Source organism: Notamacropus eugenii, chromosome 5 (assembly GCF_028372415.1).
Source record: "Notamacropus eugenii isolate mMacEug1 chromosome 5, mMacEug1.pri_v2, whole genome shotgun sequence".
NCBI classification, from domain to species: Eukaryota; Metazoa; Chordata; class Mammalia; order Diprotodontia; family Macropodidae; genus Notamacropus; species Notamacropus eugenii.
The window spans coordinates 27,566,099-27,582,126 of record NC_092876.1 but is presented as its reverse complement, the minus strand read 5'-3'; the positions used below and the strand labels follow the sequence as shown (position 1 = coordinate 27,582,126).

Here is a 16,028-nt window from a genome sequence, read left to right as displayed (position 1 = left end):
AAATTAAACTGGCCCAAGGATACAAAAAGGACATGTCCATGGTCACAGGACTGGGGTGATCTCAGGACACACTGCTCTATGGATAGGGGAGGGCTTGCAGGACAACAGCCTCTGACACAGCTCCTCCTACACAAGGATGTTTCCTTTGGACTTTCCTCCCCAGTGCCTGGCACATACAGCAGCAAAGGCGAGGCTTGTTTTCTGAGGCAAAGTCTGTTCAGAGGGACTCCGTGGCAAGGAGGGGAAGGGAGCCTGGAGGTGTTCTCAGTACAGCACCATCCCCTCTAGGTAGTGGAGATATACATGAAGCTGGGGAAATCAGGCAAGGCCTCACCATGCATTACAGGTGGTCCGGGAGGCAAGATCCCAGACCAGCTCAGCCCCTGACGGGTGAGGAGGAATTTTTAAAAATTAGTCATGAGAGGTAATGGTTAATCTCAGAGTTGGGAAGATCTGGGCTCAAGTCCCACCTTTGGTCACATGAGGGCTATGAGACCCTGGACTAGTCACTTAATATCTCAGTGGCTTGGGTAAAAGGAAAAGTTACACCTCCCCTGGAAGTGTTTTCAGCACTAAACCTCAGGTCTGGTCCAGACCTAGGTCCAAATCCCCCTGCCTTTCCCAGTTACGACAAATTTATAAACCACTTGTTCTGGGCTAAATATGGGGGATGCAAGTAGGAAAAAAAGGACCTAGAGTCTAGTGAGGGGACACAAGACATGACAGGAAGACCCAGGAAAGGGACTCCAGTGCCTGGGTTATTGATGGGGGCCTCCAAGGAGGGCGATGAGGACATGGTGCTTGGGGGGCTTCCAGGGGAGGATCTGAGAGGAGCCCTTACTCTGCCCTGCAGAGGGGCAGAGGTGACTGAGATGGGAATACCACAGCCCTAAGGATAGTGTGGAGGTGGGGAGGTTCTGAGGAGCATGGCAGGGCCTCCAAGGAGGGTCACCAGTGGGAGGCTGTCCTCGCCTTTGCCAAAGAGGCCAAGTTTGGGTGGAGTCCTCTCTTTGACAGGGAGCAGTTGTGTGACCCCTTATCTAAAAGGAGGATGCTGAATGACTTTCCTCTGGGGGATGATGGCCACACAGCCAGGGCCTCAGGTGGGCTCCACCCAGCCAGGCCTTTGTCACCTTGCCCCTCTGTCAGGCACTGGCTGTGACTAGGCTTCTTGTGGTGGGAGGTGAGGGGGAGAGCCTTGGCTGCAGCTCTGTGAAGAATGTTGGCTGTGCTGATAAGACTGTCCAGAACCAGTACTGCTTATCAAGCCTTGCTAGAGAGGAACTAAGGAGGTGGGAGTGAGGGGAAGAGTGAATCAGGGAAGTCTTCCTGAAGGAGGTGACTCTTAAAGCCAGGTGGAAGTAGCCATTGGGAAATCCTGGAGAGGTGGGTGGTGGGTGGTGAGTGCGGACTTAATTCAAGGAACAGTGAGTCAACCATTTTGGCTTGTCCCTGGCCTAATTGAGGGGGGCTCAGCAGACATCAGGAATAGAAGGCTTTGATTGTGGGGACTCCTAAATGTGGGTAGGGATTAATGCTTCCATCTTGTTAATCAGGCTAAGTCACAAGTGAATGAATGGGCTTTAATCAAGCGCTCACTGTGTGCAAAGTATCACCATTGGAACTCCTAGGCAGGAAGAGTTGTTGCCATCGGAGAAGGCTGTGAGGACTCTGGCCGAGCCCCACTCGGGCCTCACTCATCTGGCCTTCGAAGTCCTCGGCTAATGCAACACGTTTCACATACACCTTAGAGATGGTTTCCTTGCCCTTTTCCTCACGTTAGCTCACCTAGGAAGGTGAAACGGAATCCCTGCCCCATTCTGTTTCCTATTCTGACCAGCAGCCTTCCAGAGCATGCCCATCACCCAATTCAGTTGAAATGTGTTTTAGGGGAAGGAGAAAGAGGAGACTGGTCTGAGGTCCACAGCAGGTGGGGCAGACTTGGGGCAGGACAACAGACCAACCCTGACCCCTTCCCTCTACGTCTGAGGTTGGCAAGAAGACAGAAGGGGTGCAGTGCCAGGGCAAGAGGGAAGGAGGCCCGGGGGCTCTGATAAAGGCATAGGAAAGAGCGTGCCATTGGGGGTGAGGTGGAGGAATAACTGGCTACCTGGGTGAACATAAATTAAAAATGAAAAGGGAGCAATACTTTCAAGTGTTGAAAGGGCCAGCGTTAAGAGGCAGCATGAGGAATAACCGGTTTCAGAAAATCTGATTTCTGCTTGATGTAATTGGGGAGGAGGGTTCCTACCAATTAGAGCTGCCCAAAGGGGCTGGGGGTCACCTGTACTGGGCCTGGAGGGCTCTGGCCTCCTTACCTTGGTAGGGGGTAGAGAGCCCTGGCCCTGGAATGGCTCTCATCTAGAAAGCACCACAATCCTGCCATTCTGACATGCCCAGATACACAAATGGGCTTGGAGCTGAAATGACCCAAAGTCACACTTGAATTGACACTTGATGGACCTGGGCTGGAACCTAGGACAAGCCTGGTCCAATGGTTAGCAATCTGCGTTATACACCTTGAGTTTCCCTGGGCAAGTCCATTCTTCCCTGGCCTTCGGTCTTCCCCCTTTGTAAAAGGAGATTAGACTAGATGGTTGCTAAGGACCCCTTATGTATCTGCCTCCTGCCCTCCTTTCTCTTCCCCTCATCTTTCTCCATCCTGTCTCCTTCCCCAGGTCCTTAGTTCCATAGCTCACGGATCTCCTGAAGGAATGAGCCAAGGAAGCTGGTCAGGGGGTGAGGGGGTGGGTGTGCCCAGCACTACTTGGCTTGGGGCAGGGGTGGCAAAGGGAACATCCCTGTAGTTGGTGAGGGCGGAGGTGGAGGTGGGAAGACCGGTTAGGTTGGGTTTTTTAGGGCTTCTCTGGGCCTAGCCACTCAGTCTAATGAGGCCCAGGATGCGGCTAGCACTAGGAGGGAGCTGAGGTCCCTGATGAAACTGCCTCCCCACCAGGTATGGGGCAGGGGTATGGGGAGGGGAAGGAGGCAAAAATGGAGGGGATGAAGGGCCAGGCTCCCTAAACCTTATCCACCTGTTCCCTTAATAGCCCCCAAACTTCATTTGTTCCTCCAAATTTACCGTTCCCCCAAGATCTCATTTTTCTCTCTCCCAAGATAACCTGGCCCTTCAGCTATTATCTACTCCTCAAACCTTGCCAGTATCCCATGATTTATTTCCAACAACTTTAGTCAGCCCTAAATATACTTAGCTCCCCCAAACGACAACCTCAGACCTTATCCATCCTCTTATCCATCCACTTGGCTGGCAAACCCTCGTATCCCTAACCTCATTCATTCTTAACACTTTTCAGTGAGGAGACAACACTCAACTTTGACAAAGTTGGAAGGGTTGTGAGCGGGAGTACACAAATACTTTGTTTTTCTCAGGTCAGTAGCACAAGTATTTTCCTCATCTTAGAGACAAGAAAATTGAGGTTCAGTGGGGAAATGTCAAATGGTCAACTGCAGTCGATAGAATTCAGCTGTCTTAATTCCCAACTGATATCCTTAGGGGGGATCTCCCTATTGTCTTTTTCAACCCCCTCAGAATCTGAGATACAGCTTGTCCTGCCTTGCCCCCTTTCAAGTCTTGAGCCTCTCTGCCCTCTCTTACTCTCAGCAGGTGGTGATTGACCACACAAGGCACTCAACTTTCCTATGGCCAAGCCCTATGCTGCTGTGGGCACCATTGGGACAATGCCCTCCACCGGCCAGGCTCGATTCCGTCTGGATCGCTTTGTTGACCCTGAGAGCTACCAGGGGAAAGGTACAAGGTGTCCTCCTCTGGGCCCCTGATCCTTCCTAGTCTGAGGGGGAGACAGACTAGTTGGCCTGAATTTTGAGGCAGGGGTGAGGGAGAAACGAGGGAGATTAGCTTGGTGGAGGCAGCTTCGTTAGCTTTGGAAATCTTCCTAAAAGGGAGGGATGAAAGCACAGGGCACCAGAACTGTCTTAACTAGGGCATTTGTTTATCAAAGCTGCAGTGTGAGATGCTGAGGGGTGGGGGTAGGGAGTCTTTTGGATGGGGAAGGGGAGCAACCAGACAATGATGACCATGCTGGTATACTACCTCCTAAGGCCCTCCAGTGGGAAGAGGGGAATGAGGAGGGCAAACGGCAGGAGGAAGTGGGGGAAGAAAGGGGGATGTAACCAAACAGAGAAAGAAGAGGGAAGTGAAGAAAGGGCTCTTGATGGCCCTTTGCCTCCCACTGGTTGTCTCCATCCCCTCTGCTGGGGTGAGGGAGTGAGGTGGCAGCTGCCCCCTTTCACCACCCTCACCTTTCTTTTGGACCTTCTTTGTGGCGGCCACATTGCATGGGCCCTGCTGCCACCAGGACACTGTCCCATGCCACCCTCCTTTCATCAGTTCCCCTTCCCTTCCCTTCCACAGTCCCTCCTCCTGGGAGGGAGCAGAGGGCCAGGGAATGGGGAAGGATGCCCTGCTAGGCTGGCTTTGAGGGCCCAGGCAGCCCTCCAGAAGGGGGACCTAGGAGAGAGGACCCCCACCTCTTCTCAAGCTGCATCATCCTCTCCTGTCATTTTTCCATTTGGTCCTTCCCCCAATCATCTAAACTGAAATCAGCTTGGGAGAAAAAGGCTCCCAGGGCACTCTCCCTCCTGTCCTCCAGACACTATGACCTGTTATGGCTGGACAAGACCTCAGTTCAGCCTCCTCATGTTGCAGAGTGGGGCGAGAAACTGAGGAAATGCAGCCATGGTCACAGTGGGGTCAGGCCTTTTATTTCCTTCCCGCTGTGGGCATCTCTCTGCCTCATCTATCTCTGAGGGACTTGGGTATCCCATGCCCCACCTCTCTCTGTCCTCGGCTCCCACCTGGGTCATCCCACTCATCTTCCTTCTTTCTAGGATTCCATCACCAGCGACGCCAGGATGTATCAACCTTTCGGCCTCCAACCATGGCCTCTGCCCACCATGCCCACAGGTCATGCCCAGGGAATCCCTGGGCCCGGCCACTTTCCTTCCAGGCCCCCAGGAATAGAGACTATTGGCTTAGGCAGTCGGGTGCTGCCCCCCTGCCCCCGAGGCACCGGCACTGTCTGGGTGAAGACTGTGCCCGGGGCTACCGTGTGGGCAAAGGCCACAAGATGGCTCGAGGCGGTCCACCACTTGGAACTACTTCCCCTCCTGCTGGCAACTTGAATCCAGACTTGCCCCCAACCCCGATGGCTGACACCAATCCCGAAGTCAGGGTGCCCAGCCCTGTGCGGCCCTTTCCAGCTCTTGGAGCCTGTAGCGCCAGCTCCTTCTCTGGTGGTAGCTTTCATCCTTCAGACACTTCTGGGCTCTTGGCTGTTTGTACCTTCTTCCCTCAACTCCCACATTTTGGGAACCTCTCATTCATCTCTTTGGGCGGGGGAATGTTTTCCTCCCTCTACCCGGCTTTCGGGGCCATTAGCTCTTTCTCAAGGGCTATCTTAGGTTTTCTCTAGGGTTGTGTGCTAGCTCTGGTTCCTGAGGCCATCGGTTCCTTCTGGGCACTAGTTCTTCCCTTTTCCCCTTAGCCTAGGCTGTAAGTCACCTTCAAAGCAGCTGCTGGGTTTGGGCTCAGAACGTGTGAGCTATTTCCTGGCCTCTTCTCCACCTCTGACCATCCAACCCTGCTTCTCTTCACAGCCTCCAGCCTGGTAGGAGGGGAGGGAAGCAGGAAGGAAAGTCTCTTCTGCAACATCCATTCCGTTTGCTCCATCAGGTGGTGCCAGGAGCCTTTGAGGTCCTATTGGCTAGAAACCAGAGTAAAGCTGAGACATTTGACAGGGGCTCTGATTAAAGCTGTAATGGATGAGGTTAGGAGTGTTCCTGTGAGGGTCAAGGGCAGTTAGATCCAGGGACTTGATGAAGGACAAGGACCAAGTTGGAAGCAGGGCTCTAGTTACTCTCCTCTGCCATCCACTGCCCCCACTCAGGAAACATCTCTCCTGTCCACTGTCTTCTCCCATAGGTCATCCACCTCTCATCCAGGTTTATAGTCGGATAACCTGTCTGCCCTTCCCAACGCTCCTATGCGCCCTCACCATCAGTCCTTTCACCTTTCATGGGGTCATGGGTAGATCTGGCTTTTCTTGCCCTTTCCATTGCCCAAGGGGCACAAGTTTGAAGTCCTCTGCCTAGCATTCGAAGTCCTCCATGACCTGGCATTTCGTGCTTCTCCTATTCTTTGGGCTCCTGTAGAAATGGACAGAGCTCTATCCATGAATATCTTGCAGCTACCTCCACATCTTTGCTTATGAGGTACCTCCTAAAATTCCTAGTCATTCTTTAAAACCCAACTTAAATGCTTTCTTCAGGAAGCATTCCCAGATTTCCTGTTGGCAATGACCTTTCCCAGATTGTAAACATCCCCTTGTTTGCATGTTCAAACCTAGTGACCATATAACACTCTATTATAGTTATATGCTGATGTTGGCCCTTCTTTCATCAGACAAGGTCTTGTCAGTCTACACTGAGGTTACGCTCAAGTTCGAGGTGAAGCAAGCCTGATGTGCCTTCCAACTGAGAGGACTTAAGGGACAAGTTTAGGGATGTGGTTAGCATTAGGATTTGCATTTTGGATAGTTAGAATAGAATTTCCAGTACAGGAAGGGAAGGTTTGGGGTTAGAAATGGGATTAGAATTTGAGGTAACAACATACCTCAAGTGTAGGGAGTTGAATAATAGTAACTGTGATAGTATTTGCATTAAGAAGGTGACCAGGGTTGGGGGCTCTGTGGGGAGTATGGACTTCACAGCTCAATGGTTCTTCCTCCTTCACTGCAATGGGGGAAGGAGGGCCTAGGTGTCTGGCACTCTTGGACAATGTTTTCCTATACATGGCTGCTTCTGGGGGAAGATGGTGGCTTTCTTGGTCTGGTCAGTGGGAGGTGAGCGGTTTGAAGATGGGAGGTTGGGGAGGGGGGAGAGCCTCAGCCCTGGCCTCACAGCCCAACATCTCACTTGCAGACATTGTGACAGAGGACGATGTCTACTGCAGCTGTCTATCGAAGACGCTGTGCCACGTGCCCACACCTGTGACGGTGGGCTTCTATGCCCCCTTTGGATGCCGACTGCACATGATGCTGGACAAAATAACAGGTAGCTGGGGAGTGTGGTGTACACTGTCCCTTATGCACCCCACCATGGTCCAGTTCACAAAGGCTAACCCTCAGTTCCCTTCACCGTCACACCGTGACCCCAATTCCTAAAGTCATCTCTAACTCTCATCCCTCTTCCTCAAACATTGAGCCTGCCCAGTAAACTTTAGCCCTTAGGCTTCAACTCATCTTCCCTGTGGCCCAGTCCTAATCCAATAATAACCCTGCTTCCCCTGTATGACGGATGCCTTGGCTTTGATCTTCAAGCTTAACTCAGACCTCAAGGCAAGTTAGTTTGAGGCAGCACTAATCCTGGCATTTTTCCAGCGCTGGTTCTGATCTTCACCCCAGACTATGGCTAACCCACTACCCAACACTAACTGAATCAGCCCAAACACCACCCAGACCATTCCTCTCAAACCTAACCTCAGAGACTAAACAGAGTCACTTCAATCTGACAGCATCCCCAACACAACCCAAGGTCAAAATCCAAACTTTGACAAGCCCCAAACAAATAGCAACCAACTCCAGCTCGATACTTAACAACCAGGTTGGCCCAGCTCCCAACTCTGATCCGCAGCCCCTATTCCTGATCCACCCTAATCCTGACCCAGCCCTAACCCAATTCTAAACCCTAATCTTGAGCTCTAACCTTTCATTCAACAAACATGTATTGAGCACCTGTGTCTGAATCCTGTGCTCAGGCACTTGGGGAGAGATGAAAATGATTAAGTCCTGGCTGGCTCTTGCAGAATCAGAAGTAGGCTGCCTCAGAACCTTGGGTTCCCACCCCTGTCCTCCTGGTCATCAGGCAGCGAGGAGGTGGCAGCTATTTCTCTATGGGTGGGTCCCGAGGTTCTGCAAGGTGTTGGCGACCAGCCTGGATGACCCTGGCTTCCCCTCTGGCTCTCCCCCAGCCCTCATGCAGAAGGAGGCGGCCCAGCGGGAAGCAGAGCAGCTCCAGCAAGCGCGATGGAAGCCTCGCCACGTGCACGGCTGGGGCTTCCCACGGCTCCTTTGGTACTTGGTCTTCTACCAGCCCGTCATCACAGAGCTCCACCTGCGTCGGAAGAACGTGCAGTTCCTGTTCATCCGTTTCAGTGCCTGGCAGTACGCAGGCACGGACAAGCTGTGGGCTGGGCTGGTGACCACTCTGTGTGATGGCATCCGCAGCCACTATGGCGCGCTGCCCTTCAGCGTCTACACTGTGGTGGGTAACAAGCCGGCCATGGCCCCAGACTTCTGCCAGCGCGAGTGGCACTGCCGCCGCAGGGTGTGCTTGATTCTCCTGGCACTGGCTGCGGCCCTGGCCCTGGGCGTGGGCCTCCTGTACCTCTCCATCGGTGGCAGGGGGCCTGGGCGGGAAGGGAGCAGCCATGGAAGCATGCTCAAAGTGTTTGGGGGTGCAGCCACCACCCTGTCAGGCTCTGGCCTGCTCATGGCCCTCTACTCAGTGGGCAAACATGTGTTTGTGAGCCAGCGGAAGAAGATCGAGAGGCTGGTCACACGGGAAAAGTTTGGGAGCCAGCTGGGTTTCATGTGTGAGGTCAAGAAGGAGGTGGAGCTGCTTACCAACTACATCTGCTTCCTGGAGATCTTCCAGCGGCGGCGGCTCCGCATTGTCCTGGAGGTCACTGGTCTTGATACCTGCTACCCGGAGCGAGTGGTGGGCGTCCTCAATGCCATCAACACACTGCTGTCCGACAGCCAGGCACCATTCATCTTCATCCTGGTGGTGGACCCCTACATTCTGGCATCGTGCCTTGAGAACGCTGGCTCTATGAAGGGAGTGGCTGACAATGGTTACCTCTTTCTCAACCGCACCGTCACGCTGCCCTTCTCGGTGCCCATCATGGGGCGGCGGACCAAGCTGCGTTTCCTGGAGGACGCTGTCCAGAGCCGGGACGACCTGCTCTATCGGGCCATCACGCGGCAGCTGCAGGGCAGTCACAAAGGGGCCCCTTCTGGGGCCGAGGGCACAGAGTTACTCCATGTGGAGGTGGCAGGGGAGCAGGACCAGGGCCGCATTGAAGCGGAGGCCGGGCAGCGCATCCAGGAGGCCCTTTTCTGCCTGCACAATGAGCAGGATTGCCTGTATGAATACATCCCAGACAACGTGGTCTCCATGCGGCGGATTGTCAACACAGTGCCCATCACAGTGAGGCTGCTGCACGAGCACCAGGTCCGGGGTGGGGCCATGCGGCCCACACCACGTCAGGCTGTGGCCTGGGTGGTCCTGGCCAACCAATGGCCCTGCCGGCTCAGCTGGGCCCTGCAGTGCCTGGAAGACTACCAGCAGGTAGAGGGGGGCCCAGACCCACAGGCTCAGCTCTGGGGCATCTTCCATGACAACAGCCGTGAGCTTCACACCATGACCAAGGCCCTGCAGAACGTGGTGGACTTGGACGGTGACCCGGAGCTCTTTGCTCGCTTCCTGGGTGTTGACTTCCCGTTTACCGTGGCAGAGGCTCAGAGCCTGCTCTGCTGTACCGTAAACCTGGACCACTCCATCCGTCGCCGCATGGGGCTCATTCGGAGCATCCGTGCCCTCAACCCGCAAGGCAGTGACACAACTGGCTCCACCACTCACTCTGATAAGCCACCCTCCCATCTGCGGGACCGGCACTTCCACGCTGGCAAGCCCAGCAGTCCCTTGAACTTGGGGGAGAAGGGGTCCCATCCTCCTCATTCCTGAATGCTAAGAGCAAAGCAGTGGCAGTTGGTGAGTAGGTCACGGCCAGTGGCAAGAGGCCTGCAAAGCGCCCCCACCATGAGGGGCGGACTTCATCGGAGCTTCCTCATAGGACATGTGGCTCCACTTCTCCACCTCCCAGTGAAGCAGTGTTATGAACTCGGGGCTGGGGTGGTCTTTCAGCAGTGTGTGCATGTGCACATGCGGAGACCAAACTGGAACCCCCTCCTTCAGTGCAATAAAGACAAGTCACAGACCATGCTTCAGGGTCTCCATCCCTACTGCACATGGGAAGGGAGGAGAGAGATGTGGGTTGGTAGGAGGGCAAGAATGAGAGTCAGGGGAAGCCTGGAGAGGACTTGTGCCCCAGGCAAACAGAGATATATGGGTGTGCATGGGCCCCACGGAATCGGGCCCCATACCCTCCTGCCTCACTCAAGCAGGTCATCCCCTCCTCAGAGTAAACTGACATTTCCAGAGGATGCTCCCACCCCAGTATGTCATGAGCTCACGTTGGTACCTCCCAGGCTGTCCTGTTGTGCCAACTAATTACGGCTCTGTGTCCCAGCCTGCCTCATCCAGAACAATGGAAGTTTGGGGGGAACCCAGCCCTCACCTCCCAGCTCTGGGGCCACCTGCCCAACCAGTTATTGATTCAGTCTCAAAAAGGGTAGGGCACTTAGAGCTGAAATATGATAGAAGGAAGCTGGCCCAGGGCCATCAACCCAGGCAGTGACCGTGTACCCAGCTCAGGGTCTTCACATTACAGTCTCGTGCTGGGACCCTCAGGCCTCCCCTGGTGACCCCCATTGCCAGAGAGCAGCTGCTGTCAAGTGGACAGCAGAACTGGCCACATGGGAGCACCCTACCCTCTACCCCCCACCCCCTGGGCAGGGCCTGAGCCTCCTATTCCCTCAAAGTCCTGTTGTATCATATTGCTTCCTTGATCTGGTAGTCCTGTTTCTCTTCTGACATGGCCCAAGTTACCGCAGATGGAAAATCTGTCCCTCACAAATCATGAATGTTTCATTAACCCCCCCCTGGGTCAACATAGGAATAAAAAGGACTCGGGGCTACCCATGCTGGCGACGGAGGCGTTTAATAGAAAAAGTCTGACCAGAGATGTGTGCCGCAAAGAGAGAAGAGCGGCCCCCTGGGGCTTGTCCCTGCCCCTCAGCCTGCCCTCTCTGAAGTCTGTCCTCCAGGGGCAAAGCCAAAAGCAGGCTCCCAGCCCCTGCCAGGGAGCCCCTCCACCCACCAGGGGGCAGCCTGGACACCGTCCAGCTCCCTGATAAATTTATTGCACTTGAGTAGAGAGCTGGGACCTTCAGCCTGGCGGGTCCCTCTTCACCCCCACACCCTGCCCCTTCCTGCCGCACCCCCCCCCCCCCAAGCCCATCGACTCGGCTCTTAACGCTCATCAGTCACAACACAGATGAGTACCATTTACCAGCACCGCCCCCCTGGGGCTGACCCAAGTTGTGCGCACCTCCCTCCCTGTGCCTCCCTGAGAGAACCCACCTCCTTCCACCCCCTGGGCCTGCCTGGCCCAGTCTCTGGTCCTTCCTCAGAGAGGGGAGGGGGAAATAAATAGAGGAGCTTAGATGGGGATCTGGGGACCCAGGGAAGGGAGGGGGCTGATCCACTTCCCAAGGGTCCCTCGTAGTGTTTCCTCAGGTGCCTGTTTCCCCCGACCCCAGGGGCCACATTGGCCCAGGTCAGGCCTCCATCCTGGAGAGCGGGAATGGAGGGCAGTCTGGATCCGGGGCACAGGCTGGAGCCTCAGATCACTGAAGCCTGACCAGAGAAAGACCTTGGGGAAGAAGAGAAGGGACGAGCTGGTCACATCGCATTTCCTCTGGCTACCTACTCCCCCCTCCACATTTCACCTCTCCCCCTCTCCTCACCTCAGGTGTCACAGTGTCTCCTGTCCTGACTCCTGACTGGCTTCCAAAAGCAATTCTTCAAGCTCCTTCTCGTTCTTGGAGCAGCTCAGTTCTATGGGTTCAGAAAGGTGCAGAGGAAATTTCGTGAGAATGACCCCAGTGCCCCATGATGGCCATTGGGTTGGCCTGATGAGCAGCACAATGCTGCCTGGCCCCCCCTAGGCTGATGGGCTGTCCTAAGCTGGAGCCTGGTGCCCCGCTGGCAGCATTCTGCCATTGTGGAAACTTTGTGCCTGCCCCTAGACCCTTTCTCAGGATTCTGTGTTGCTGAATGACTTGTCTGAGGAGGCCTGGGAGGTCTGTGTGGCACAAGAGTCCAGATGGCTGTCTGACCTGGCTCTTGGCCCAACCTCACAGCCCAAAGCTCTCCTCCCTATGCAGTCCCTGCCACCTTGGGGGTGCAAAGTGGATTCGTGCGCATCCCCACATGGGACATCAGGGGCCTGGCCTCCCTCTTAGATCCCCAGGGCAGGCTTTAGGACTCCTAAGAGCAGCGGGGAGCTGAGGAGATGGGCTCCCTGGGGACCACTCAGGCTTACTGGGTCCAGGCCACCAAGGCAGCAAGTGACAGAGCTGAGGTTCTGGCACCAGCACACTCAGCAGCACAGCCCAGGGTATGTCCAGACTGCTCAGAAGATCTGGGTGATTCTTGACTCTGCCACTGACTGGGTGGGTCACCCTGGGCTGCAGCATCTCCGTCTGTGAGCTGGGAGGAAGGGCCGCTGCGAGCTGTCTAAGTGGGGGAGGGAGGCAGGCTAACGCACTGCTGGGGTCACCCACTGATTTAGGGCCCACGCTCACCATGTTCTAGGCCGCAGCCTGCACCCTTGCCCTCTGGTCCTCCATGGCTGGCAGGGGCATCAGGCAGTGCACGAGCAAACTCTGGCTTCAACCCATTGGGCAGTGGCAGGTCTGGAGGGCCGGGGCCAGGGCCGAACCCTGACCTGTTGGATGGGGCCTCAGTCTGCAAGGCTGGGGCCTCGCCCACCTTTTCTGGGGGGCTTTCTACCCGAGTCACCACGAACACTTTGTGTCCTCTGCCAGGGCTGGACACTGAGATGCGTTTCTCGGCACCTGGCACCTCTGGCCTGGGCCCACTGGGGCTCTCGGCCGAAGCCTCTGGGGCTGAGAGGGCTGGGCTGCCCAGAGGGGTCCTATCCCTGGAGCTCAGGGAATTCCCAGGAGCAGTAACAAGCTGAACCTCGGGGCTACACGTCTCCTGAATCTCTCGACCACTACTGTCTTCCTCGTCCTCATCCTCCTCAGTGTCAGAATCCGAGTCCTCGGCTGGCCCAGGGGCCTCAGGCCCGGCCCCTCCAAGGTCCCCGTTCTCCTGGGCCTCATCCGCTGGCTCTCCTGGCACAGCGGCCTCCTCCGGGGTAGGCTCAGTGACCGTGATCTCAGGCATGGAGGCCGAGAGCTGCAGCTGCTGTTCCTTTTCTTCCTCCTCACGGGCCAGGACAAAGTTGCGCTTACACCCGTTCTGGATCTCTGCCAGGAGGGCTTTCTGGGTCTCAATGAAACTCTTGACCTGCCAGGGGTGTAGACGGAGCTGCTGCAGGGGGGATCACACTCAGGCCTGCACACCCAGGACCCCCGGTTCCCCGGCCCCAGCCCAGGCAAAATCGCAAGGGATGGTGATCTCCACTTACTGCCTCCTTCTTGGGCTCCCGATCTAAGTCAAGGCGCAACAGTGACTGGTTGACCTTGAGGGCCAAAGACAGGGCCATCAGCCCTCCAGTCTTGATGTCGTTCTCCCGAAGGTCCAGCCGGAGCAAGCGAGGGCTCTCAGCAATGAATTCTGCTACTGCTACGGCTCCTGGGGATGAGGCCAAGCCCAGCCAGGGCCCCCGGTGAGAAAAGAGGACCCCTTGAGCCAGGCCAAAGGATCCAAGAGCCCACGTGTGCCCGAGCTGCCCCCAGAAGCAGAGGTGGCCTGGGTCCTTGTTCCTGTCTCTCTACCCTGTCCTGGCCCCCCCAAGCCCAAGGATAAGCTCTGACTCCTCCTAAGCCTAGGCCTCGACCTCCAGGCTCAGGTTCTCTGGCTCAGTTCCTTCTCTCACTCACTCCTCCATTTCTCGGCCCTGAACCCCCATGCCTTTGCTCAGCTCTGATCTCTCCAAGCTCCTCTGTAAGGCCTCCCAACCCCAGCCCCACCCAGCCCCTCACCCTCGCATGTCAGTTTGGTCGAGGCCAGTCCCAGGCGCAGGACACTGCGGTTCCCAATCAGTCCATTTTTAAGGTTCCGGACACCCTCGTTTCCAATAGGGTTGTGGCCCAGATTCAGAGTCTCCAGGCTCTGGGTGTGGGGCTGAGGACAAAAGAAATAAGAGGAGATACGCAAGGGCAAGGGGAGCACAGTCAAGAAAGGCTGGAGCACCTGTAGGTGATCAAGCACCAGCAGTCCAAGGCCTGGGCTCACTGCTGAGAAGGGAGGTCTTAACAGGCCTCACCTTCCTTCTCACTCCACATTCCCCACCAGGAGGCAGGACACAGCTAGAGATCAATGTCCCAGCCATGTGTTTGAAGCCCTCCCCGACTGGATAAGAGTGTCCGATCAAGAGTCCCTGAACTAGTGGGCAGAGACTGTGGGCCTAGGCCTCTAGACCATCCCTCAGATTTCTCCCAGCTCTCATTAACTTACTACAAAAATGGGATCTTGGGAAACAAGAGGGTTGGTGCCCTGGCAAAGGGAGACAGGCCACTGAGTTCAAAGCCTCCAGCCTCCTTCTTCCACTTCCCCTCCACCTTTCCCAGTCCAAAGTTTGATGGAAAGACCTTCTGGGAGCCAAGAGACTTCAGATTCTGACTGAGACCTTGGGCTGGGGCTCTTTCTTGGCTTCAGATTACTTCTCTATCTGTAAAATCGGGGTCATCCCACATTCTTGGGCCCCTCCCAGCGCTCTGTGGGTCTGTGCGTGCAACTCACCAGCGTCATTCCCAGGAAAGCCATGCCTGTGTGTGTCAGCTGATTGTTCCAAAGAACGAGGGTGGCCAGTCCCTTCCTCTGCTCCTTCAGGCCCTCACAGATGTAGGCCAGACCTGGGGAACAAGCCAGAGGCTGCTCTGGGGGATTCAGGCCCTGCTCAGCTTCTCCCCACCCTCTCCCCAAGGTTCCTCTTTCTAGTCTGACTGGAGAGAGAGAAGGGGGACAGGGATATGGATAATTTGAGAAACACACCCAGGCCAAATAGTAGGGGCAGGACAAAGACAAACATGGGGACAGAGAGCCACTGGCCCATTCTGACAGGGCAGAGGGTGAGGGGCCGGGTCAGGCATGGGACCTCGTTAGTGCCCTGTTTTATAGATGAAGACCCTGAGGGCTGAACTGAGGCACACCCAAGGGCTGACAGTGAGTCAGGGAATCAGGGCTCTGGGCTACTAGTGATGAGGCAAGAGGCTTTCCTTTTAGGTGGTTAAGGAAGAAATTAATTCCCCCAGCTTGTAGAGGCAGCTGCCTTGCCCACCTGAGTCCAGAATGTGGTTGTTCCGAAGGTCCAGGATCTGGATGGAGCAGTTGAATTTGAGAAGGTTCCCAAGCTGGGCTGAGTCTTGCAGCCCGTTGAGTTTGTTGTCAGCCAGGTACAGCTCCCGGAGGTTCATGTTCATCTTGAGGGCGGTGGCTGCCAGGGCACAGTGAGGAGCCGGCTCGACTCAGCTCAGCCCAGTTGCCTCCCCACCCCCTAGCCTCCCACATGCAATTTCACCAGCATTGGCCTCATCATTCTGAGTGGGGAGGTCACTGAACCATTCAGTATCACTCTGCTAATGCTCCAGGAGGGCTACATCTTGAGCCTCTTTGTCACTGACACAGGCCCAGAAGCCCAGATCGTCAAAGTTCATAAGAGCCCAAGAAACTACAAATCCAAGCACAGTTTTACTGAGAAGGCCCTCAAGGCTGGGAAGGGAAGGGGCAGAGGGCTGCCCAAAGCCACCCAGTCTGTCAGGGCAGGAGAGTTGGATGGAGTCTAGCCTCTCCAGCTGATTCTCTGCTTGAGTGAATCCCTTCCTTTGACATAGGTCACCCAAAAGGGCATCTAGCCTGGGAAGTCTCTCTGGGCCCCTTGCCAATCCTGGGGACAAGCCTGGCAATTGGGCCACTCACCGAGAAGCACAAGCGGGCGCCCTGACAGGCTGGCATTCTCCAGGTGCAGCACTGTGAGGCTGCTGCTTATCCGCAGGGCACGAGCCACAAAGGGGGCAGAGTGGTCCAGCAGAGGGGTGTTGTGGGCATCCAGGTACTGCAGGCAGTTTGTCTACAGGGGCCAGAAGAGCATCAGACCAGAACCCAGAGCTCCT

The 16,028-nt window shown here is 55.7% G+C and overlaps 2 protein-coding genes across 6 annotated transcripts in view; one reads left to right on the top strand and one right to left on the bottom strand.

Moving 5' to 3' along the window:
* Positions 1 to 2,816: 2,816 nt before the first annotated feature.
* NKPD1 (NTPase KAP family P-loop domain containing 1) lies at positions 2,817 to 10,045 on the top strand. 5 transcript variants are annotated; one of them, XM_072607993.1, is made up of 4 exons: positions 2,817 to 3,769; positions 4,870 to 5,277; positions 6,961 to 7,092; positions 8,009 to 10,045. In XM_072607993.1, exons 1-4 carry the CDS (start codon positions 3,661 to 3,663, stop codon positions 9,784 to 9,786), a joined length of 2,427 nt encoding a protein of 808 aa, XP_072464094.1. In that variant the 5' UTR covers positions 2,817 to 3,660; the 3' UTR covers positions 9,787 to 10,045. The 5 variants fall into 5 exon arrangements, with proteins under 5 accessions (XP_072464094.1, XP_072464093.1, XP_072464091.1 ...); XM_072607992.1 differs by lacking the exon at positions 4,870 to 5,277 and having other exon boundaries at positions 2,818 to 2,956; positions 3,315 to 3,769; XM_072607990.1 differs by lacking the exon at positions 4,870 to 5,277 and having other exon boundaries at positions 2,818 to 3,390; positions 3,626 to 3,769.
* An 818-nt stretch (positions 10,046 to 10,863) lies between these two features.
* Positions 10,864 to 16,028, bottom strand: part of PPP1R37 (protein phosphatase 1 regulatory subunit 37) — a 36,670-nt gene continuing 31,505 nt past the window's right edge. The window contains exons 6-13 of the mRNA XM_072607988.1: positions 15,835 to 15,985; positions 15,197 to 15,352; positions 14,659 to 14,771; positions 13,899 to 14,040; positions 13,382 to 13,548; positions 12,531 to 13,260; positions 11,691 to 11,781; positions 10,864 to 11,596 (exon numbers count right to left, since the gene is read on the bottom strand). Of these exons, the coding sequence (XP_072464089.1) occupies positions 11,699 to 11,781; positions 12,531 to 13,260; positions 13,382 to 13,548; positions 13,899 to 14,040; positions 14,659 to 14,771; positions 15,197 to 15,352; positions 15,835 to 15,985 (1,542 nt within the window). The 3' untranslated portion in view covers positions 10,864 to 11,596; positions 11,691 to 11,698. The remainder of the gene's footprint in view (positions 11,597 to 11,690; positions 11,782 to 12,530; positions 13,261 to 13,381; positions 13,549 to 13,898; positions 14,041 to 14,658; positions 14,772 to 15,196; positions 15,353 to 15,834; positions 15,986 to 16,028) is intronic.